Raw genomic sequence first — 26,140 nt, 5'->3', positions numbered from 1 at the left:
CCTTCTGGAGAGAAAAGCAGATGAAGACACTGTCAGAGGGAGTACTGCGATGTTTGCAAAAGGTAATGTGATGCTAAGTCTACTTTGAGTACAGTCCCCAATCCTATCCCCCTTTGGGGCAGGGATAGTCAATAATGCCCTCTTTTACACTAAGCCCCTGAACATCAGTGGCGGCTGGCAGGGCCCTCTTAATAGCATCATTAGCCCCTGGGCAAAGTAATGCACTGGGGCTCCTACCAGCCTGTCCCAATTTAGGCACCTACTCTCAAGAATTAAAGTATACATAGTAATTAAAGTATAAATATTTAATAGAATTAATAAATAGTTAATAGAATTAAACATAATAAAAGAAAACATGCCATAAATCAAAGACTAATCAGCACAAAGGGCACAGTACAGGGGGAGTCAGGAGGGCAGAATACTGGGATCAGGAGGGCACAGTACAGTTTATGGGACGCTAGCCGGGACATGGCAATCCTGGAACAGCTTAAAAGAAAGCATGACTGTCCCGGCAAATCCGGGACAGTTTGCAAGTATGATGTAATGCAAGATCATGGGGCCCCCATGCACCTGGAGCCCCTGGGCAGTGCCCAGAGGTGCCCATGCATTAAGACAGCCCTGGCGGCCAGTGCTCCCTGGCGGCAAACAAACCACCCGAAAAACCCCATGGGTGGTACTCACGCGGTCGGGCTCTGGCTTGTGTGTTGACGGCGATGCAGAGCACTGAGAGATTGCTCCAATGAGGATGGCCATCTCCCGGATCTCCCTGTATATCCTCCCCCAGTACCGGCCAATACGGTCGCTTCTCCTCTCGGCCAATCGGGTCTAAGGGCCTTCTTCCTGATTGGCCAGGAGGAGAAGCAGGAAGACAATAGCGGATATTTATTTGCTATTGTCACACAACTGGGTGGGCTCGGGGCACAGTGCTCTGCGCCCCGAGCCCACCCTTTTTTGAAGCCAATTAGAGCCTCAGGCCCTAATCATCTGCTTCAAAAAAGAAAAAAACCCCATTGAAATCCATGCGTCCAGTGCCCTGCATGTAGATTAGGGGCCGGGCGCATGGATTGGGGGGCGGCGCCCCTGCCCCCTTAATGGAGTGGCCACCACTGCTGCACACATTGTTTGTGTCAGTGGGAAATTTAGTGCAGAGATATTGGCTTTTACAAAAATCCACTGGGCAACCTAACTGACCATCATCCACTTACACCTGTAATATCACTTTTTGGTGGAATGATGACTTTAATAGGTGGTCCTGTATACTATATGTACTGTATGTATACATTCATTCAGGCATATTATTATTATTATTATTATTATTATTATTCAGGATTTATATAGCGCCAACAGTTTACGCAGCGCTTTACAATATAAAAGGGAGACAATACAGTTATAATATAATACAATACAATACAATAGGATTAAGAGGGCCCTGCTCAGAAGAGCTTACAATCTAATAGGGTGGGGCAGGTGGTACAAAAGGTTGTAACTGTGGGGAATGAGCTGGTGGAAGTGGTAGGAGATTAGTTGGAGACGTGATAGGCTTTCCTGAAGAGATGAGTTTTCAGGGATTGCCTGAAGGTAGCAAGAGTAGGGGCTAGCCGGATAGATGGAGGTAGCGAGTTCCAGAGGATGGGAGAGGCTCTGGAGAAATCCTGGAGACGAGCATGGGAGGAGGAGATGAGAGAGCTTGAAAGCAGGAGGTCTTGAGAGGAGCGGAGAGGACGATTTGGGTGATATTTGGAGACAAGATTAATGATGTAGCTTGGGGCAGAGTTGTGAATGGCTTTGTATGTTGTGGTTAGAATTTTGAATTTAATTCGCTGGGTGATTGGGAGCCAGTGTAGGGATTGAAGTAGAGGGTTGGCAGACACTGAGCGGTTGGTAAGGTGGATAAGTCTGGCAGCAGCATTCATGATAGACTGAAGAGGGGATAGCCTATGGAGCGGTAGGCCAATGAGAAGGGAGTTGCAATAGTCAAGCGAGAGATAACAAGGGAGTGAATGAGGAGCTTGGTGGTTTCATTTGTTAAAAAAGGGCGAATTTTAGAGATGTTACGGAGGTGAATTCTACAAACTTTTGACAATGATTGGATTTGAGGCTGAAATGACAAGTCGGAGTCTAGGATTACACCTAGTACCCTGGCGTGAGGGGAGGGACTGATGGTTGCATTGTTGATTTTGATGGAAAAGTCATGGAGGGGGGCACGGGCGGGGGGGAATATTAATAGCTCAGTTTTAGAGAGATTTAGTTTAAGGAAGTGGTGCGACATCCATGCTGATATGTCAGTTAGTAAGTTAGTAATGCGAGAGGAGACTGAAGGAGTGAGGTGAGGAGTAGACAGATAGATTTGGGTGTCATCAGCGTATAAGTGGTATTGGAAGCCGTGGGCAGTTATTAGGTGACCAAGGGAGGTGGTGTAGATAGAGAAGAGAAGGGGTCCAAGAACCGAGCCTTGGGGGACCCCCACAGAAAGGGGCAATGGAGAGGAGGAGACAGAGTTGTAGGTGACACTGAAGGAGCGCTGTGATAAATAGCCAGAGAACCAGGATAGAGCAGAATCTCGGAGGCCAAGGGAATGTAGTTTATTGAGAAGGAGCGGGTGGTCAACAGTATCAAAGGCCGCAGAGAGGTCAAGTAGTAGGAGTATGGAGTACTGGCTGTTGGTTTTAGCAGTTAGTAAATCGTTAGTGAGTTTTAGTAAGGTAGTTTCCGTGGAGTGCTGCGAGCGAAAGCCAGACTGTAAGGGGTCAAGAAGGTTATTTTCATTGAGGTAGGAGCTAAGACGGTTGTAGACTAAGCGTTCTAGAAGTTTAGAGGTGAATGGGAGTAATGAGATGGGTCTTAAGTTGTTCAGGTCGGTAGGGTCCAGTGAGGGCTTTTTAAGAATGGGAGTGATCTGTGCATGTTTTAGAGGGGAGGGGAAAATGCCACTAGAAAGGGAGAGATTGAAGATGTGGGTGAGGGAGCATAGGATAGAAGAAGAGGGTGACCGTAGTAGTTGTGAGGGAACAGGATCCAAGGGACAATTGGTTAGGTGGGCATTCGAGAAAATTTTTGTAACCTCTTCCGTAGTAGCCAATTCAAAAGAGGAGAGGGTTGAATGTGCTGCTGGGCAAGGTATGATGGGTGGGGAAGATGTACGCACAGTGGAGATGTCCTCACGAATTGCATTGATCTTGTCTTTGAAGTGATTGGCAATCTCTTGGGCAGTGAGTGAGTTAGTGGGTAGAGGGGGTGGTGGACGAAGCAGAGAGTTAAAGGTTGAGAAGAGCCGACGGGGACTGGATGACAAGGAATTAATAAGAGAGACAAAGTAGGCTTGTTTGGCAGCATGGAGGCATGAATTGTATTTTAGAAGGGCAGATTTATATAGGGTGAAATCTTGCAGGCATTTGGTTTTACGCCACAGTCGTTCAAGAGCACGGCAATGTCTCTTGAGATTTCTAGTGTTGTCAGTTTGCCAGGGTTGTAACGGTCGGGGCCTAATTCTGCGTGTGGTTAGGGGAGCAAGTGCATCTAGTGATGATGAGAGTGAACTGTTGTAGACAGAAGTGGCCAGGTCAGGACAGGACAGGGGAGAGATTATGTCATATAGGTTGTCAGTAGCAGAATAGAGAAGAGAAGGGTTAAAGTGGCGAAGGTTTCTACAAGTAATTGTTTGCTGCTTGGAGGGATGGGTGGTTGGAGGCAAGGATACAGTGAAAGTAATGAGGTTGTGATCAGATAGAGGAAAGGGGGTGTTGGTGAGGTTGCCAGGGTTGCAGAGATGGGAGAATACAAGGTCAAGGGTATTACCATTGGAGTGAGTGGAAGTATGTGTCCATTGGGTTAGGTCAAAAGATGAGGTTAAGTTGAGAAGTTTAGCTGTAGTTGGGCTGTTGACATTGACAGGAATGTTAAAGTCACCAAGAATAATGCTGGGTATTTCAGAGGAGAGAAAGTAGGGTAGCCAGGCAGCAAAGTCATCAATGAAGCGCGATACCGGTCCTGGAGGCCTATAAATTGCTGCAATCCTCAGAGAAATGGGAGAAAACAGACGAATACAGTGCATCTCGAAAGAAGAGAGGGATAGAGAGGGAGGGACAGTAAGGACTTGGAAGGTGCTTTGTGGGGAGAGAAGGAATATCTGACTCTATGCGATTCCATGAGCCTGTCCTATGAGCACCATGTCTGACATGCTTGAAAGCCTTTTGCATAGAATTTTCTTGGCAAGATAGGTTGCCAGGTCTTTCCACAACCCTTCTGCCGCGTACACATGATCGGATTTTCCAACAACAAATGTTGGATGTGAGCTTGTTGTCGCAAAATCCGACCGTGTGTATGCTCCATCGAACATTTGCTGTCGGAATTTCCGCCCACAAATGTTTGAGAGCGGGTTCTCAAATTTTCTGTCAACAAAACTTGTTGTCGGAATTTCCGATCGCGTGTACACAAGTCCGTCGCACAAAAGTTCACGCATGCTCGGAATCAAGCAAAAGGAGCCGCACTGGCTATTAAACTTCCTTTTTCTCGGCTCGTCATACGTCTTGTACGTCACCATGTTCTCACGTTCGGAATTTTGGGCCAATATTTGTGTGACCGTGTGTATGCAAGACAAGTTTGAGCCAACATTCTTCGGAAAAAAATCCATGGTTTTGTTGTCAGAATGTCCGATCGTGTGTACGGGGCATTCCAATTGCTCAGACTTGGTGTGAGTAGGGACTGAAATTCTATTGTTCATTCTTCGGGTGGAAGTCTCAAATAAAGCAATTGTAAAGGGATTTTGTTTTTTTAACCACATGCCGACCGGGCCATAGCCGAAAGACGGCTACAGCGCGGTCGGGTTATTCTGCACACAAGCTCAGAGGGATGGGGCGCTTTAAATGTATTCATTTTTTTCTTATTTATTTTCATTTTAATTTTTTATTTTTACACTTTATTTATTACCTTTATTTTTTTTTTTGGATCACTTTTATTCCTATTACAAGGAATGTAAACATCCCTTGAATTAAGTATGAGAGGTCCTCTTTATTGAGAGATCTGGGGTCAAAAAGAACTTAGATCTTTCATTTGCATTTAAAAGCAAAAAAAAAGTAATTTTGACTTTAAAGTTCCAATCACAAAAATTTTTTTAAAAAAAGTCAGCACAGCAGCTACAAACACTGTAGCTGCTGACTTTTAATAATGACACTTACCTGTCCAGGGAGCCCCCCGAGGCCGATCTGTCCATTGGATAGGGTACAGGTGCCATCATTCCAACTAAGGGAAACTGGCAGTGGAGCCTTCAGGCTTCACTGAATGGCCCTGTCATCTTCTGGGACACACAAAGGTCCCAGAAGGCGGGGGAGAACAGGACGTGATGCACTGGGCCGCGGCAAGGCTGGGACAGAAGTACACAAGGTACTTCATAAAAGGTAAGTAAGGAAAAAAAAAAAAAAAATTATCCAAAATCAAGTGTTGGAGGGGTTGTCATTCCTTTAGGACAAAGTTGTAAAATTGGGTGAAACTCCACTTTAAGAAAAAAAAAAAATCCTGTTTATCTGCCTGAGGACCAGAAGTGACGTCGGAGATCGCTCCAGTCCTCCAAGGGCATAGAGCCGAGTGGGGGCTTTCTTGCTCTCACTTGGCCTCCTGCCTAGCCATCGGCCGCATCGGATTGGTTCCGAGCTTACCTTCCACTCCGGTAAGCTCGGAATTGACCAAGAAGTGGTGGGAGGGAGGGGGCACCTCTCCCGCCGCCTAAAAAAAGCGATCTTACGGCGGATCCGCTGCTGGAACCACTTTTATCTGAACACCTGTCGCCTAAATGAAAAAACAATACTGGGGTTATGACAGCTAGCTGCTGCCAAAACAACGGTATTTAACTATATAAATCTGTCCGCACTGCGTATAAAACATTAAAAATAATAAAAGATAGTGCTGCTACTTAAATAACAAAATATAAACCAACAGGTGAAAAAAGAAATTAATGAGAATGCATGTAAATATCTTTTTCACAGTAGCGCTCAAAGAAAAATAGTTGACAAATATAAATGTGTCAACTTAAATAAGTTCATAAATAAAGGTCCATGAAAAAAGATGTGAAAATATCTTGCAATTCCACACAAAACATACATTTGACATTCCTCTTGAAAAGAGCAAAAAACTGATAGAATGACACCAAATGCCTCCACCACAGTGATAAGTGGGAGTTCAGCTCCCTTAGGAAACAGGCTCACCAGATGATGTTGCCATTCACTCTCTTGTTTGGCAAATGAACTCAGAAATTATATTGAAGAGCCGCTATTGGACGCCACACTCCATTCAGATGTTTGACTTTAATCTCCACATATAGGAATAAAAGTAGAAAAAAGCCTCTGATAGTGTAAAATCATTTAGAATAATAGATCCATTAAAAGATATATTGCACGTACATCATAAAACAAGCCTTCATGTTACATGGTACAAGACATGCCCGGAGGCACTGTGCTGCGATCTCTCTGCTCCTTCACTCGCTAGGCATCAGATCACCTTCCCAGCATTTTGTCACTTCGGACTTTGTCACAGGGGTCCATACTTTGTTGAAGCACCTTTGGCACAAATTACAGCCTCAAGTCTTTTTGAGTATGATGCTACAAGCTTGGCACACCTATTTTTGGGTAGTGTCTCCCATTCTTCTTTGCAGGACCTCTCTCCATCCATCAGGTTGGATGGGGAGCACCTTCGCCCCAGTCTGAGGTCAAGAGCGCTCTGGAGCAGATTTTCACCAAGGATGTCTCTGTAAATTGCTGCATTCATCTTTCCCTTGATCCTGACTAGTCTCCCAGTTCCTTGCGCTTGCGCTGAAAAACATCCCCACAGCATGATGCTGCCACCACCATGCTTCACTGTAGGAATGGTATTGGCTAGGTGATGAGTGGTGCCTGGTTTCCTACAGACATGATGCTTGCCATTCGGACCAAAGAGTTCAATCTTTGTTTCATCAGACCAGAGAATTTTGTTTCTCATGATCTGAGAGTCCTTTAGGTGCCTTTTGGCAAACTCCAGGCGGGCTGTCATGTGCCTTTTACTGAGGGGTGGCTTCCGTCTGGGCACTCTACCATACAGGCCTGATTGGTGGAGTGCTGCAGAGATGGTTGTTCATCTTGAAGGTTCTCCTTTCTCCACAGAGAAATGCTGGAGCTCAGTCAGAGTGACCATCGAGTTCTTGGTCATCTCCCTGGTCCCTCAGTTTGCCGGGGCGGTCCATTCTAGCAAGAGTCCTTGTGGTTCCAAACTTCTTCCATTTATGGATAATGGAGATCACTGTGCTCATATGGACCTGCAGAAATTTTTCTGTATCCTTCCCCAGATCTGTGCCTCGATACAATCCTGTATCGGAGGTCTACAGACAATTCCTTGGACTTCAAGGCTTGGTTTGTGCTCTGACATGCTGTAAGAGAAAGCCAGTTGAATCCAAATGTGCATTGGTGCGCATGCGCAGGCACGTTAGCCTGTGCACAAGGGGAAATATGCATAGGCACATTCGCGAACGTGCATGTGCGCGCACTGGCTCCAAATGGCCTATTTAAACTGAACAATGATATGAACACATTGCTGAGTGGTCTTTAAGCTTGTTCCTTTTTGCCTGTACTCTGATCCACTTCCTGCCTACCTGTGTTTGATCCAGCTTGACCTCAACCCTCCTCTGGATTCCTGAATGCCTACCTGTGACCTTGGCTTGTGCTTTTACTCTGCTCCTCCTCACGTTCCTGTACCTGCATTGCCTGGCTGTTGATGACCCCTTGGCTTGTGTTCCGGCTACACTCCTGACTACTGATCCAGCGTCACAAAATCCCAGTTCTGGGTACCTAACTGGTGATCAAGAGCCATCGGTTTGCTGTCAAGCCTCAGCTGGTGCCACCTGCTATACTGACCCTCGTGCCACTCTATATCCTACACTCCCTGTCATCTCTACCAGGGGTGTTAGACAGGAGGTGCAAGAGACGCCCCCTCTACAGCTGGATCTTCACCAGGTACGTGACACATGCACCTTTCCAAATCATGTCCAATCAACTGAATTTACCACAGGTGGACTCCAATCAAGTTGACGAAACATCTCAAGGATGATCAGTGGAAACAGGATGCACCTGAGATCAATTTGAGCGTCATGGCAAAGGCTGTGAATACTTATACACATGTCATTTTTTCGTTTTTTATTTTTAATAAATTTGCAAAGATTTCAAACAAACTTTTTTCTTGTTGTCATTATTAGGTATTGTTTGTAGAATTTTGAGGAAAATAATGAATTTAATCCATTTTGGAATAAGGCTGTAACATAACAAAATGTGGAAAAAGTGAAGCGCTGTGAATACTTTCCGGATGCACTATATATCTCCATTTCTTTACAGATGAAATACTCCAATGCTTTACTAACAGAGACAATATTAAAGCCCTGTGTTGGTTCATATATTATACATTTATACAAGATTCCTTGCAGCCCTCCCTGAGGTCCGAAGAAGTCAAATTCATCAAATAGACCTTTATCTGTTACAAATGTAATATCTTTCTGCTGACAGGAGAAAAGATTTATTATAGCTCCAAATCGCTGTTGTAAAGACAAGAGGTTTTACTGAACATGACAAATCGTCAGGCGTACAAAACACAGACCTCTCCCGAGTTAAAGGGAGGGGGGTCTGTTTTATTGTTCGCAGTACTGATCTCCCTTATTATCTGGGCTCTGGGGGGCACACGCACATTACCATATAGACGCGGAATCGCTTCCAGATGTGATATGGTTGGACACAGCGCCGATATTTAATGTTCACACGTATTTTACAGAGTACTTTCAATTGCGTTGTTACAGGGTCCAACCGCTCGTCTTAGTGATCAGAGATTGGTGGGCTGAGACTGTCCCTGCCTTCATATATATACACTAATCAGCTATAACATTATGACCATCCACCTAATATTGAGTAGGCCCCCTTTTTGCAACAAAACAGCCCTGACTCATCGGGGCATGGATTCCACTAGACCCTTAAAGGTTTGCTGTGGTATCTTGCACCAAGCTGTCAGTAGCAGTTCACTGCCTCCGATGGCTGGCTTTCTTCTCATACTGCATTCTGGTGCCATCTTTTCCCCAGGTAAGTGACACACTGCATCCAGCCCTCGACATGGTGTCAAAGAAAATTTGATTCTTCAAACCAGGCCACCTTCTTCCATTGCTCCGTGGTCCAGTTCTGATGCTCACGTGCCCATTGTAGGCGCTTTTGGCTGTGGAGATGAGTCAGCATGGGCACTCTGACCGGTCTGCGGCTATGCAGCCTTTTGCACAAAAAACTGTGCTACACAGTGTGTTTTATCGGAACCACCATTATCTTTTTGAGCACTACTATTTACATTAGCTCTTCTATTGGATCGGACTACATGGGCCAGCCTTCGTTCCCATTGTGTATCAGTGAGCTTTGGCCATCCATACAGTAGCTCTGTCGTTTACTGGTTTTCCTTGCTTGGACCATGTTTGATAGGTGACCACTGCAGACCAGGAACATCCCACAAGAGCCTAGGTTCGTTGGGGTACCAATCAAGATTTGCACTGCACTGATTGTAACACGTTGCGTTAGCGGGTGGTAACATATTGTGTATGTATGACAGGTCAGAATATACTGCCTCAAAGTAGTGTAGATTAACCAATGTCCATAAAAACTGAAGAGAAACCTGAAAGGCAGAGTGCATGAAACATATCAACTGCTGTGAACTGGAGCAAAACATGTGCGGTGAAATAAATATGATTGGGACACCTTTAGCTAAAGGGAGATAGAAAATTCTTCATTCATTTTCTATCTCAGCTTTGTCTTACTCCAGTTCACAGCAGTTGATATGTTTCCTGCACTCTGCCTTTCAGGTTTCTCTTGAGTTTTTATGGACATTGGTTTATCTACACTACTTTGAGGCAGTATATTCTGACCTTTCATACATACATTTACTAATTTACTTTATAGATACTTTTGAAGCCAGTATCTGGCACAGTATTCACTACAAGTTGATGACCTTTATCCTTCTGTGGACAGTCTTGTGTGCGCCGGTGTTCCTACAGATCTCTATATCCAACCCGGGGTGACTTACATATGGTAGCAAGTTCAACCTGTACGATACTGGTAAGAAAGAGTCGCTATGAATGTCTATTCTGGGAGCCGAGGTAAATTCCACCTGATTCTTTCTCCTTTGGTATTTTTCCCACCATGTGGGTTCCAATTTAGACCATAATGTTCCTTTTACATTTCTTATAGATATGCCAAGCATCCGCTCCTGTAGAGTTGGATATAATCCACAAAACGCTTCAAGCTTAACTACATTAGTCTCATTCCAATATATGGTTTCAGCACACTATACCCAGTTATATTATACAATCTACCTCATGACGTGATATAACATGTCTTACACAATGGTCTTATGCGATGTATTGTGTTGCTTTTAGGAATTATCGATCTATGATGTGTATTGCATGTATAGGAGAATCATTGCTTTTATGTACTTCCCCATTGTTATGGGTTTTCATTGTCTATGTCAATAAATGCATCAATATTCTTTTTATCCAATCTTTGTTATTACCTGGCTCATTCAAAGTCCCCAAACCCCCTTTGTATTTCTCAAGAATAGGGATGGAGGTGCATTTTTTTGCACCTCATTTAAAGTCCCAATATACCCCCCTTTTTTTCATGACTTAGTACTTGGTGGCAAAACCCTTGTTGGCAATCAGAGTTCAGACGTTTCTTGTAGTTGGCCACCAGGTTTGCACACATCTCAGGAGGAATTTTGTCCCACTCCTCTTTGCAGATCCTCCCCAAGTCATTAAGGTTTCAAGGCTGAAGTTTGGTAACTTAAACCTTCAGCTGCCTCGACATATTTTCTATGGGATTAAGGTCTGGAGACTGGCTAGGCCACTCCAGGACCTTAATGTACTTCTTCTTGAGCCACTCCTTTGTTGCCTTGGCCGTGTGTTTTGGGTCATTGTCATGCTGAAATACCCATCCACGACCCATTTTCAAAGCCCTGGCTGAGGGAAGGAGGTTCTCACCCAAGATGGCCCCATCCATGGTCCCTTTGATGCGGTGAAGTTGTCCTGTTCCCTTAGCAGAAAAACATCACCAAAGCATAATGTTTCCACCTCCCTGTTTGACGGTGGGGATGGTGTTCTTGGAGTCATAGGCAGCATTTCTCCTCCTTCAAACACAGCGAGTTGAGTTGGTGACAAAGAGCTTGATTTTGGTCTCATCTGACCACAACACTTTTACCCAGTTCTCCACTGACTCATTCAGATGTTTATTAGCAAACTTCAGATGGGCCTGTACATGTGCTTTCTTGAGCAGGGGGACCTTGCGGGCACTGCAGGATTTCAGTCCTTCACGGCGTAGTGTGTTACCAATTGTTTTCCTAGTGACTATTATCCCAGCTGCCTTGAAATCATTGACAAGTTTCTCCTGTGAATTTGTGGGCTGATTCCTCATCATTCTCATGATCATTGAAACTCCATGAGGTGAGATCCTGCATGGAGCCCCAGACCGAGGGAGATTGACAGTTATTTTGTGCTTCTTCCATTTGCGAATAATCGCACCAACTGTTGTCACCCTCTCACCAAGCTGCTTGGTGGTGTCTTGTAGCCCATTCCAGCCTTGTGTAGGTCTACAATCTTGTCCCTGACATCCTTGGACAATCTTTGGTCTTGGCCATGGTGGAGAGATTGGAATCTGATTGATTGATTGATTGCTTCTGTGGACAGGTGTCTTTTATACAGGTAACAAGCTGGGATTAGAAGCACTCCCTTTAAGAGAGTGCTCCTAATCTCAGCTTGTTACCCGTATAGAGGACACATGGGAGCCAGAAATCTTGCTGATTAATAGGGGATCAAATACTTATTTCACTCATTAAAGTGGAGTTCCACCCAAAAGTGGAACTTCTGCTTATATGCTCCCCCCGGTGTCACATTTGGCACCTTTCGGGGGAAGGAGGGAACGGGGACCCGTTTACTGCCTGGTTCCCTTGCCAGGAATGGCAGCGGCAGTACCCAAGAGTCAATCCGAAGATCGGCTGGGGTGCCGACATTGCAGGCTCCCTGGACAGGTAAGTGCCCTAATATAAAAAATCAGCAGCTGCAGCTGATAACTTTTTAAAAAAAAAATTTGTCTGGACCTCCTCTTTAAAATGCAAATTTAAAACTTTTCTGAATGCTTTTTTCTGGATATTTTTGTTGTTATTCTCTCTCTCACTGTTAAAATAAACCTACCATTAAAATTATAGACTGATCATTTCTTTGTCAGTAGACAAAAGTACAAAATCAGCAGGGGGTCAAATACTTTTTTCCCTCATTGTATGTATTGCTTAGTAACGATACGCTCTTACATTTATTGTAGAATTAGCCTGTACTGTGCTCCAGAAGAAGTGGAATATTTTCCAAAAAACATTTTAAAACAAACCTCCATCCCATTCCCAGGCTACATTAGCATATCTCACAAACGTAACATGATGTAGTGGGTCTGAGGACCATATAGGTTGATTTACACACATCAATATAGCTAATGGGTGGAGGGGGTTATGAGAAGATGTAAGGTTACTGCACAAAAGGTAAACTTTTAATTACTTTAATGTAATATTAATATTTTTGATTTTATATGTTGTAATGTGAATACATTAAATGTCCATTCTGGTGATTACTATATGACAAACAATTTGATTAATTGGATGTGGTACCCGTAAAGGACGGCCTACTTCTGTCAAATGTTTAACACCTTTGTGTGACTAGTCATAAATGGTTCCTAGTACTTAGCTAGTATGTATGTGTAGATCTGTTCAGTCATAATCAAATCTTGATGATTGTACAGGAACCACGTCTGACACGCTTGAAAGCCTTTTTTTTATAGATTGGCTTGGTAGGTTGACAGGTCTTTCCTCAACACTTCCCAATTGCTTGGGACTGACATGCAGAATGTGATAACGCATACGCACAGCCAATTTGTACACACATACTAGGCAAAATTTAGAAAAGAGCCAATAAACCTACCAGCATGTGTTTGGATTGTGGAAGAAAACCCGAGCAAGAACAGGAAGAACATATAAATAGAGTCCTACTACAGAGGCAAACCAAGGACTCCAATGCTGCAAAGCATGATTGCTAACAACTAAGCCACTGTGCTGCCCTGACTTAGGCAAAGACATAATACTGTGTGATTGTTGCTTCATCTACCCTTTCACTACGATTACGAAATTGTCCACAGTTTGCCACACAAGAAAAATTAAAGAAAGAAGAAACCACTATGGGTACATTTTGTGGCATAGTGCCTCCTATTTTCAAACTGCTGCTTTAGATAGAAGGTAAGAACTACTGCACAGCTACCTGGAGCAAATACAAATACCTGTACCTGAAGGGAAGGTATAAGTGTAGCACCCTTTATTGCGCTACTAGTGTAAATGGAGGCAAATGTATGTTTTGGCTCATGTTTAACTTGTGAGTCTTGAATCTGGGTCAAAAGTTTATTCTAGGTCAGGGCTGGATGACTCATACATGCAGGTTTCTAGTGTCTTTACCTGGATCTTGAAGTTTGGAGAAATTTCTAGAAACTGGAGGGCGGAGGCCAGAAGGGTTGATCTGCATACTTAGGGGAGCTCAGCCAATCCCCTGGCAGTGGTCCTGGCACGGTGTCTGAGCCAGCCCTTAAATATGGAGTCATGCTTGCAGGAAGTTCGGGTGGAAGATGGAGTGCTGAGGAGCCTATCAGTGGGCCTTGAGGGGAACCCCTGCCTGGGGGGGGGCTATACCTTTGGGCCAGAGTTCGAGCTGGCTTTGGAGGATCCTGATAGTATTGCATTATATTGAAAGGAATCTTACCTAAAAGGCAGCGGGAGCAAGTTGGACCTTGTAAGTACATTAGCATGGTCAGGGACTTACAGTACAAGGGGAAAGACTGCTACATGTAGCAGGTCTTTCTGGAAGACAGCATTGTGCTTCCTCTTTTTTTTACCTTGCCCTGGGAGATCTCTGGAGCATCCGGGTGGGCTGGTGTGAAGAAGCAGCTGGGTGGGCTGGTGGAGAAGCAGCCAGGTGGACTGGTTGTTCCTGCAGTCGGTAGAACTGGGATCAGTGTCTACAGAGGAGTGGGAGATACTCCTGGATGTTCCTTATTACATAGAGGGGGAGATTTACCAAAACTGGAGCGTGCAAAACCTGGTGCAGCTCTGCATAGAAACCAATCAGCTTCCAGGTTTTAATGTGAAAGCTTAATTAAACAAGTTAAAGTTATGCCGTGTACACACAACCGAACTTTTCGACCGAACTGGTCCGACGGAACAAATCCGTCGGACAATTCGATCGTGTGTGGGGTTCATCGGACCTGAAAAATCTGTCAGACTTTAGAAATAGAACATCTTTCCGATGGACTCGAGTATGCTAGTCCGACGGACAAAAAAGGACGCAAGGGCAGCTATTGGCTACTGGCTATGAACTTCCTTATTCTAGTCCGGTCGTACGTCATCACATTCGAAACAATCGGACTTTGGTGTGATCGTGTGTAGGCAAGTCCGTTTCGTTGGAACTCCGTCGAAAAGTCCTTCGGAGTTCAGTCTGACGAAAAGTCCGGTCGTGTGTACACGGGCATAAGAAGCTGATTAGCTACCATGCACAGTTGCATCAGATTCTTAGTGCACCAGTTTTAGTAAATCAACCCCAAAGTACTACTTTTTAAGGGAATGAGAGTTCCTAGTCTGTAATGGATTTTTGCTTCTAAAATCCACTAAAAGACTGTCAACGGTTATTAGTGAGATCAATCTGGAGTTCTGTCAGTGGTCAGGAGTGAGATCAATCTAGAGTTGTACATAAGGAGGAAGTTGCCCCTGGTTTTTGTTCTTTGATTCAAGTTGGGCATCCCATATATCCTTTAACCTTATCCAAGTTGTTACCCCCTAATAAAAACAACAAAATCAAGCCAAGGGACTGACTTCTTGTTCTCGGGTGCAAGCGGAGAATGTGTGTTGGCTGGTGGTGCAGGAGTAGGAGAGCCAGCTACCAGCAGCTCTCTTGGGGTAGTGCTACATATATATATATACATATATATAGCTATATATATATATATATATATATATAGATATATATATATATATATAGCTATCTATATATATATTGCAAGATTTTGCTGGGGCCGGTTTCAAAAATAACCTATTGCTTTGCTTTGATTTGATTATCCAGTTGTCTCATATTCTGATTATTACATTCCCTTTCGTATGTTTGGAATGACAATAAAAATATCCTTTATATTCTTGGTGCGTCTATTATGAAAATGTAATTGGTGCCTCAAAAGTCCTGCCTCCTCCAAATGTCCAAATGTTGTGCCTATAAAAAAAACAAGCACATGTAGGTATTTTTAATTTAATAATTTGATTGTGTTTTTTTTTTTTTTTTTAGCACGATTTTGGTAAGTATGGTGTATTGATCTATTTTTTTTTGTAATCCTAATGGCAAAATGTTTTTGGGATATAGCGGAGAGGGATTAGAGCATCTGTCAGTTTTTATTGTTTTTTTATTATTGTTTTAATGATAGTGATTATTATTATTATTGTTATTATTATTATTATTATTATTAGATTTTGTTCATCATTTTATGATTGTTCAGTCAGATTGTATATTGTATGGTTCAAGCTTTACACAAATCATTTTACTAATTTTTTTATACATTTATTCTTATTAGGTCAATTTATAGACTGTATCTTTTTAACAATAGTGATCATTGCTGTTATTAATATTACTATTATTATTATTCATTTTTTTAGTGATTGTACAAATAGATTGTATAATTTATGGTTCAAGTTATATACATATATGTTTTTAGATATATGTTACCCAATGTTTTAATATATTTGTTCTTATTGGATTCTTTCTAGCCCTGATAATGCGGTGCTCTGGGACCCCTGAAATGTGTTGGCTACTTTTTGGATTGTACCCCTGACTTTTAATGAAATAAAGTTGTATCTAGACCTCTTAGCAGTGGTGTGGTGCGTCAATTTCAGTTCAGGTTTTTATTGCTGTCTGTGTTCCCATTAGGAAGATTTATGCTCTCAATGGGGTTTATTTACTAAAGGCAAATCCTCTGTGCACTGCAAGTGCACTTGGAAGTGCAGTCACTGTGGATCTGATGAGAAGATCTGAAATGAGGGGAAGCTCTGCTGATTTCTATCATCCAATCCTGTGCAAGCAAAAATGCTGTTTTTTTATTTTACTTGCATGTCCCCCTCAAATCTACAGCAACTGCACTTACAAGTGCACTTGTAGTGCACAGTGGATTTGCCTTTAGTAAATAAACCCCTATGCGTCCAGTTTACCATATGGAAAATCTTCCAATGTGTATAATTTGTTGACCCTGGTGACCACCAGCAATTCCCTCACTTTGGAGGGATTTCCTCTCACTTCCTGTTCTGGCAATGGGACAGGAAGTGAAGGGGAAATATTCCCAATGGGAGATAGATGGCAAAAACACACTGACAGGGGTTATAACCCTCCCTATTCTATCCTATTCTATCCCAAATTTTAAGTTTTACCTTTAGTGTCACTTTAACCGATTCACAACTGGCACACGTCTATATACTGCAGAAGAATAGCACCGCTGGGGGGCGAAACCCCGTATGGGTACGTAATACCCTTTAGGAGCCTCTAGGGTGAGCGTGCGCCCGCTGCATGGCGGAGGTCCGATGCGAGTGGCCGGTGGGCGCGATCGCTGCTGGCTACCTGCGATCGTGCGCACGAGCGCCAGCACGGGGATTTGTGTGTGTAAACACACAAATCCCAGTTCTGTCAGGGGGAGGAGACATATCGTTTGTTCCTACTAAGTAGGAACAACAATATGTCTCCTCCCCCAGTCAGTCCCCTCCCCCCACAGTTAGAAACACTAACGAGGGAACACATTTAACCCCTTGATCGCCCCCCTAGTGTTAACCCCTTCCCTGCCAGTGACATTTATACAGTAATCAGTGCATTTTTATAGCTCTGATCCCTGTATAAATGTCAATGGTCCCAAAAATGTGTGAAAAGTGTCCGATCTGTCCACCGCAATATCGCAGTCCCAAGGAAAAACGCAGATTGCTGCCATTACTAGTAAAAAAAAAAAAAAATGCCATAAATCTATGACCTATTTTTTAGATGCTATAACTTTTGCGTACACCAATCAATAAATGCTTATTGTGATTTTTTTTTTACCAAAAATATGTAGAAGAATACATATTGGCCTAAACTGATTTTTTTTTTAAAAATGTGGATATTTATTATAGCAAAAAGTAAAAAAATGTTGTTTTTTTTTCAAAATTGTCGTTCTTTTTTTGTTTATAGCGCAAAAAAATAAAAACCGCAGGGGTCATCAAAAACCACCAAGAAAAAACTTTATTTGTGGGGAAAAAAGTTTTTCAAATTTTGTTTGGGTACAGCGTTGCACGACCGCGCAGTTGTCAGTTAAAGCGACACAGTGCCAAATTGTAAAAAGTGCTCTGGTCAGGAAGGGGGTAAAATCTTGTGGGGCTGAAGTGGTTATTTAAAAACTATACATGTATAGTATGTAAATACTGTACATAACAGCAAACACCAGGTAGATCTACATCCACTGTCCACATAAATATATGAAACAGAATGTAGAAGTTGATCTAACCTTATGGTGCTGGCCAGATCTCCCGGGACACAGAATTTCCTTTATAATCAACTCTTCTCAAACTTATAACCAGTTGGGTTACTTTCTTAATGGCAGTCATTATAAAAACACAACACGCGTCATTATGAGATTGACTGCATGCACACACTCAATCTGAAGCTGGCTATACATGGATCAAAATTCGGCCGATTCCCCTGGGCATTATGGATTGAGTTCACTTCCTTTGACACATATAAACAGTTGCTATTGTAATTCTGCTAAGTCTTTTCTGATAGCTATTTCCTATTGTGTTTACCTGTTAATTTCTTGGCCAGGGGTTGCCTACCCCCCTGTCCCTTTTCCTTAATTTCTTTTGCTGGGTCCCCGGGGGGTGGGGGTGGGGCCTCTCCCGTCTTCCTTTTTTTTCTCAGTTTCTCTATTCTTTTTTTTTTGTTCTTGTTTTTTTTTTTTTTTTTTTTTTTTTAGATATAGCGCATTTATGATGCTGAGAGATACAATAGGCCTTTGTATTTGCGTCCCTTACTTACTGTTTTTTTTTGTATCCTGTGATATGGTATTTATTGCATCTGGATTGTAAGGGCTGTTTTCCTCCTGGGCTTTCCCGGGACTTCTGTGCATACTTGGGATGTAGGTTTGTCAATTTCTCCTGTATTCTGTCACTGCTGGCCTTTTTTTTCTAAAAACTCAATTGTGTGTTTTTTTTTGTTTTTTGTTTTGTTTGTTATGGTATCTTTGTTTGTATAAATAAAGATTTAAAATAAATAAATAGATTCAGCAGGGACCAACCGAATTTTGAAATCTACCAATTGACTTCTGTACAAGCCAGCCTGTTGGATTTTCCCCACTCGATCATCGCAGCACAGATCAGTGTATTCTGATGGTGGGTAAGTCTCCCTCTGTCAGAATACAATAGCTTAGTGATGACAAACTTTGGCACCCCAGATGGAGCTACATTTCCCGTGATGCTAATACACTCTGCAGTGTAGTGGAGCATCATGGGAAATGTAGTTCCAAAAGTGGTGCCAAGGTTCGCCGTCACTGCAATAGCTATAACGAGGAGGATTCCCCCCATCCGTATCAAGAGTGTGGATGATCATGAGAAATCAAGTCTATTTTTTTTTTGTTCAACCCGCTGGTTGAACGAAAAAGAAAAAAAAAAGAATCATCTATGGCCTGATTAGGCTACCTTTTTTGAGGGCGTGGCTTGCTTGAGCCATCAAAATTTGTTTAAGACTGATACAATATACAACATTTACAGATGCGGGCAAAATATTGCTTTCCAAGATAATTTATGATGAAAGAAACTAATTTTTTTTTTAATATTTTTGTATAGACAGAGGAACCTTCAGAAAGGAGGCCCCTTTTGCCCCCCCCTATAAATTGATCCCAAAAATAAAAGATTTGAATTACATTTGAGGTGGTGCACACTCTTATACCATGCTGTTGTATAGGTACTTACCTGTGACAATCCCAGATGTACAGAAGCTGTCTCCGAAATGTACATTATTTTTCCATCTGAAGCAACCACAAAAACAAATCCATCCAGTGTCTGTAGAAGAAAGAGAACCTCAATGTTAGATAGAAGCCCAGATAACGGCAGAGGACAGAAGGCAAGAAGGATAAAATAAAAATGACCCCTTTGGGGTCTCACAATTGAAAGATGGCTCCAAGGACGTGGATAAGTCTTAAGGTAAAGAAAAAAAAATGATGGTTGCTGCATTGGTCAAACATTTCAGTAATACAACCATTCTTTAGGTTACAAGGTATTGAGACATCATGTTGCCCCAGGTATACTAGATGATGATGATGATGATGCCATTTTTTACAAACTCTGCCCCTTGTGTCATGTGATTATTTTACTAAAAACTCTGTCCATAATGTGTTATTGGAGATAGCATGTGATCTTCTCAAAATGTTGATCGACTTTTCAACAGTACAGACCATCACATTTACATTTTACAAAGAATTTTATGACTTCTCTCAGCATCCTTGGCAGCCCCCATCAGTTCTTCTACTGAACTCAGCCACAATGGTCCAGAGCAGAATTGGATCATCAATCCTCTCCTGCTGTCCTGGTGGTGACCATTGCAACTGGGACTAAATGTAAGGGAAAATCCAACATTTTAGGTTGTCAGCAGAACAGGATTAGAAGGGAAATCTTCCAATGGGGACAGTTATTCTGGTGACAAATGTCCAGTGGTGGCCCGTAAAGCAGGGCGCAGGGCCCCGCCCCCCATCAATGCATCCGGCCCCCTAATCTACATGCCGGGTGCCGGACGCATGGATTCCAATCGGGGTTTTTTTTTTTTTTAAGCACGTGGTTAGAGCCAGAGGCTCTAATAGGCTTCAAAAAAGGGTGGGCTCGGGGCATGACCGAAAAAGCTCTACTGATCGGAATCCGATAAGCGATCTCAGCCGATGGCTAAGAGTGCTGACCTTAGTGTTCAGGCGGGGGGGAGGGCTCTGCATCCCCCTGTCAGAAGACAATAGCTCAGCGAGGGAGGTCACTGTACTGACATTGGATTGTTAGTACAGCTGCTCCTCCTGAGCTCTTCAGTTTTTTTTTTTTCTTAATTCAGCCCGCTGGGTTGAATGAAACACAAACTACTAGTGTGTATTAGGCTTAAGAGAGGATTTTGTACTATATCCAAAATGAAAAGAAAAAAGGTTTTGGCTTCAGATATACTTTAAAGCCTAAGTTCACTTTTTCTAGAAAATAGCCTGCAGTAAAGGGGGGTCCAGTTTAAAAAAAAAAAAAAAAAAAACTATGCAGCTTCATAAACTGTTCATGAATTCATTGTCATACCTGCAGGTCAAATAGCTCCTGAAGGCCTGGGTGAAAAACTCCTAGTTGGCAACCCCCACATCCTGCCTTTTTGAGAGGTGGTGATTTTCAAATTTGTAAGTATTGTAAAATGTAGTTTGATTGGTCAGACATGAAAGGAATTGTAAAGATTCATGGGGTGAGTCAAAGAATGTGATTTGAACATACAAGAAGTATTTAATGATAATAATTAGAGTTAAGGGGGTAATCATAAGGAATGGCGAGAGAGTGACTTGTTTACTTGATAAACACTATAGTGACCTTAATTTTAGTTTCCAGCAATTACAAGTAGTGATTAACAAGATCAAAAGTGTTTGGTCAACCAATCAGAAACCTTTCCAGTTTCAGACACTGGTATTCCAGGTCATTCATTCATCATTCATTATGGAAGAAGCACAGGTCTAGATTATAATACACATTATTGCATGCATGGAAGCTACCTAGGTGCATATTATAGATTGAACATACACTTTATTGCCAAAAGTATTGTGACGCCTGCCTTGCCTTGCTAATTCATCCCAAAGTTGTTCTATCGGGTTGAGGTCAGCACTCTGAGCAGGCCAGTCAAGTTCCCCTACCCCAAACTCACTCACCCATGTCTTTATGGACCTTGCTTTGAGCAATGGTGCGCAGTCATGTTGGAACAGGAAGGAGCCATCCCCAAACTGTTCCCACAAAGTTGGGAGCATGAAATTGTTCAAAATGTTTTGGTATGCTGACGCCTTAAGAGTTCCCTTCACTGGAACTAAGGGGCCAAGCCCAACCCCTCAAAAACAACTCCACACCATAATCCCTCCCCCACCAAATGATTTGAACCAGTGCACAAAGCAAGATCGATAAATACATGGATGAGCGAGTTTGGGGTGGAGGAACTTGACTGGCCCGCACAGAATCCAGACCTCAAACCGATAGAACACCTTTCGGGATGAATTAGAGACTGCGAGCCAGGCCTTCTCATCCAACATCAGTGCCTGACCTCACAAATGCACTTCTGGAAGAATGGTCAAACATTCCCATAGACACACTCCTAAACCTTGTGGACAGCCTTCCCAGAAGAGTTGAAGCTGTTATAGCTGCAAAGGGTGGGCCAACTCAATATTGAACCCTACAGACTAAGACTGGGATGCTATTAAAGTTCATGTGCGTGTAAAGGCAGGCGTCCCAATACTTTTGACAATATAGTGTATATTCTGGATGGTATATTGTCTCTATGCTCGCATTGACTTGAAGGATGAATAGGACTTTTAGCCCTGGTTCACATGGATGCTACTTTGAAATCATGCTACTTCACTTGAAGTAGCGCGATTTCAAAGTAGCAGGTCAGTGCGATTTCAGGTGCTATTTGAAAGACATCTGTGCGGCTTCATGCACAGATGTCTATTGAAGTCGCACACGAAATTGACAAACGTAGTGCAGGAACTACTTTTGCAAATCAGTGCGGCGCCGCAAAAGGAGTTTTGCATTCCATATTGGCTACCGAACTCTTGCCTCAACAACAATAATTATAACAGTAATTATCACTCCTCATCCAAATATCACAACACAATGGTTTTCGCGTCCAGGAAAAAAAACAGCACAAATTGCTAACAGGTAGTTTTTTCGTCCGGGCTTTGAGATGGGCTTAAATGGCCTATAAGTAAGACAATAACATTAATGAACATTTTACAAAGCTGCACCGTTTTTAATATCTGCTGAAGCCCCATACATTTAAGGGCTATTTTCTAGAAAGGGTGAACTTAGACCTCAAATGTACCAAGTTTGGGTGTATCGTCCCTTTAAATATCTTGTATAGTCTTTTATAGCTGCTGTAGGCAAAAAAAGTTCAATGATATAAAGAGTTCTGTTTTTAATGTATCACGTATCATACTGTTTTATTCTGTTATAGGCATATGGAGATCGTTATATACTTAAAGACTCATGTTTCTCATTCTATGATGAACACAAAAAATAATTTTTACATGAGGCCTCTGTATTTAGGTCCGTGCCTCAAAACAAGCATGGGCTGTTATTTCCTAAATGAAGTAGAAAACTCACTTAAGTCAGACTTGGCTCCAACTCGGCCAATGGAGTATCTTGAAAGGCCCGCTACGCATGAATAAAAAGTTGATTTATGTAAAGGAGCTTTTAATAACAAGTCCAATTAATTGCTTTCGGCACCAAGAACCCAGCATTGCTTGTATCTGGCACAGGCACTGAATGGTTTTGGCGTCAGTCCTAGCACAGGATGGTCTGGTAATTTTGGCGATGACAAGGTAAGTATGAAATCTATGGGGGGTTAAGGTTAGAGGTTAGGATAATGCTAAGGTAAGGATTAAGGTTAGAGCTAGGCTTTGGGGGGGGGGGGGGGACTCTTTCATCATAAATCTGCCAAAACCGTTTCCTGGAAAAAAGATAGTAAATACTCACCTCTTCCATTGCCACCAAGTACCCCCTGCTGTGCCCAAAAGTTTGATTCACCAACCCCTCTGTCACTACTGTGTCCTGTAGTGACGAAGGAACTGGTGGAAATAACTATAAAGCAGCAGATCTCTACCAAGCATCCTCTGAATGGCGCCCGTGCCGATCGGCTGACCTCCTGTGTTCAGAATGCAGCAAGGCAGCCACTCAGCACCGGACCCAGAAGCCTAGTGGAGAGATCATAGGAGTAGTGATTTCCAGCTTCCAGGGGCATCAGCCAGGTATGGTATATACATAGTTACATAGCTCCCAACTGTCCCTGATTTCGAGGGACTGTCCCTGATTTGGAAATAACTATAAAGCAGCAGATCTCTACCAAGCATCCTCTGAATGGCGCCCGTGCCGATCGGCTGACCTCCTGTGTTCAGAATGCAGCAAGGCAGCCACTCAGCACTGGACCCAGAAGCCTAGTGGAGAGATCACAGGAGTAGTGATTTCCAGCTTCCAGGGGCATCAGCCAGGTATGGTATATACATAGTTACATAGCTCCCAACTGTCCCTGATTTCGAGGGACTGTCCCTGATTTGGAGCCTGTCCCTCGAGGGACTGTCCTTGATTTTCCCTCTGTCCCTCTTTCCCCTTCATTTCTCCCTCATTTTGGCCTGATCTATATAGCTGTATATAAAATGCACGTTTTATCTTTCAAAATGTGTTTCCCAATGCTAAACCTTTCATCCAAATTCTAAATCGCTGCATTTGTAGATTTTAAAAGCCAATATAAAGGAATAGTAGTGGTAAAAAAAGCCTTTGTGGATTTAATTAACCTTTTTCTTGGGTTAATTCTCCTTTAAGGGGGTGTGGCGGGGGCGTTTCCCGTGCCTACATATGTTTGCTGGTAGGTGTCCCTCATTCCCATCTTAAAATGTTGGGAGGTATGTAGTTACAATGGTTCAAGCTGACCAATGTAACTATGTATAAAATATCCTCACCTGGAATTTTTCTTTAACCCCTCTCCTGTCAGAAGGGGGTGTGCACTGATAGACAGCACATTGATTATCATCGCAGCCCCCATCAGAGGTGCCCACCACAATGCCAATGAGTGCCCACCCAAATCCCAATGAGTGCCCACCATAATCGTCAATCAGTGCCCATAAAAGTGCCTATTGATGCCTATCAAGGTGCCAATCAGTGCCCATCAGTAACGCCTGTCAGTGCCCTTCACAGATGCCAATCAGTGCCCAGCAGTAGTGCCTGTCAATACCTCCTGATCAGTGCTGCCTATCAGTGCCATCTATTAGTGCCCATCAGTGTGGCCTATCAGTGCCGCCTATCAGTGCCCATCAGTGCCACCTCTTAGTGCCCATTAGTGCCACCTATCAGTCCCTATCAGTGCTGCATATCATGCTGTCTATCAGTGCCCATCAATTCTACATATTAGTACCGCAATACGTTTGGGTGCCCATCAGTGCTGCATATCATGCCGCCTATCAGTGCCCATCAATTCTACATATTAGTGCCTCCTCATGAGTGCCCATCAGTGCCACCTTATAAGTGCCACCTCATCAGGGCCCATCAGTGAAGGAGAAAACAACATTTTTTAACAGAAACAAAGAAAAACTTTTTTTTTTAATCGTAGATCTTTTTTAGTTTGTTTAGCAAAAATAAAAAACCCAGTGGTGATCAAATACCACCAAAAGAAAGCTCTATTTGTGGGGAAAAAAATGATAAAATTGTTGTTTGGGTACAGAGTTGTATGACCGCGCAATTGTCAATTGTTCAAAGTGTGACAGCGCTGAAAGCTGAAAATTGTCTGGGTAGCAAAGGGGGGAAAGCGCCCGGTATTGAAGTGGTTAAGAAGCTACATGGTCAATCTAGAACAGGAAGTTATTAGGGGCTACGGAACCCCTTCCTCTTTCTTCCTTTTCATAGGGTGGAGGTGTTCTGTGCTCCACAGTGCAGCATGGGCAGTGAGTACAGAAAGTTATCCAATCACAAGATTTCTGGCAGGATTAACGGGTACTTATCAAAAAGATTTAGGAAAACGCTTTCAATGGTACGTTTAACAGACTAAAACAGAGCAAATCAGAGAAGTTCATTGTCAGAGTTTATATACACTTTAATTACAGCATCTCCTAAGTTATTATTCTCATCCTTCCTGAAAAGCATGGCGCATTTTAGATTTGATGAAGCAGTAAAACTGGTTCAAACTTGTGCAAAAAAAATGGAAAAAAATAGAGAGAAATATCAATCTATTAAACAGGAACACTGAATGCAGTGTGTCTTTATGAAAAACACATTGCTCCGAGTGAGATTGTACAGGGTTTTGGAGAGATTATTGCAGTCTGCAATGTATTTTCTGCATATAATGGTAACATTCTAGGCAAACCTACAGGGCTTTGAGCCACAAATGAAAAATTGCACTGGATTAAACGCTTCTACGAGGGTACGCACTTGTATGCAGAAAAGCTATCAAAATACCCATAAATATTTAGGCAAGGTGGGATAAGAAAAGAAAAATAAACCAAATTTGCTATATAAAGAGAAAAGAATTTGATATTGAGTTATGAGTTTGTATTATGCCAAAAAGGCAAAGTTTTATACAACGCCAAAAAAAGAAAAAAAAAACAAAAAGCAGCAACATCTCGGTTAGTATGATTATTATTATGTTAAAAGAGAATGCCAATCAGTGGACTAAGACTCAATACACACCATTAGATTTTCTGCAGACTTCTGTCTTCAGATTTACCAAAACCATACAATATGAGGTCAAACCTTAATGCCGCGTACACACGAGCGGACTTTACGGCAGACTTTGCCCGGCGGACAGGATTTGGTCGGACAATTCGATGTGTGTGGGCTCCAGCGGACTTTGTTTTCTCAAAAGTTGGACGGACTTAGATTTGAAACATGTTTTAAATTAATCCGTCGAAATCGAATCCGGTCGAAAAGTCCGCCGTCTGTATGCTAGTTCGACGGACATAAAGCCACGCTAGGGCAGCTATTGGCTACTGGCTATGAACTTCCTTGTTTTAGTCCGGTGTACGTCATCACGTACGAATTCGACAGACTTTGGTGGATTGTGTGTAGGCAAGTCCGTTCATTCAGAAAGTCCGTCGTGAAGTACGTCGAAAAGTCGGCCGGGCAAAGTCTGCCGTAAAGTCCGCTCGTGTGTACGCGGCATTAGAGTTTCAATTCGTATGCAATCAGGCAGGCCCTTCCACTACATAGTTTTGGTAAATCTGAAGACTAAAATCTGCAGAAAATCTAATAGTGTGTATGGGGCTTAAGGCAGCCAATACATGAT

At 42.8% G+C, this 26,140-nt stretch overlaps 1 protein-coding gene across 1 annotated transcript in view; it reads right to left on the bottom strand.

Moving 5' to 3' along the window:
- Positions 1 to 26,140, bottom strand: part of SIM2 (SIM bHLH transcription factor 2) — a 192,008-nt gene that overhangs the window by 67,233 nt on the left and 98,635 nt on the right. The window contains exon 3 of the mRNA XM_073618063.1: positions 19,075 to 19,164. Within this exon, the coding sequence (XP_073474164.1) occupies positions 19,075 to 19,164 (90 nt within the window). The remainder of the gene's footprint in view (positions 1 to 19,074; positions 19,165 to 26,140) is intronic.

The sequence above is a fragment of the Aquarana catesbeiana genome, linkage group LG02, assembly GCF_042186555.1.
Source record: "Aquarana catesbeiana isolate 2022-GZ linkage group LG02, ASM4218655v1, whole genome shotgun sequence".
Classification (NCBI taxonomy): domain Eukaryota; kingdom Metazoa; phylum Chordata; class Amphibia; order Anura; family Ranidae; genus Aquarana; species Aquarana catesbeiana.
This window is presented reverse-complemented; position numbering and strand designations above follow the sequence as displayed.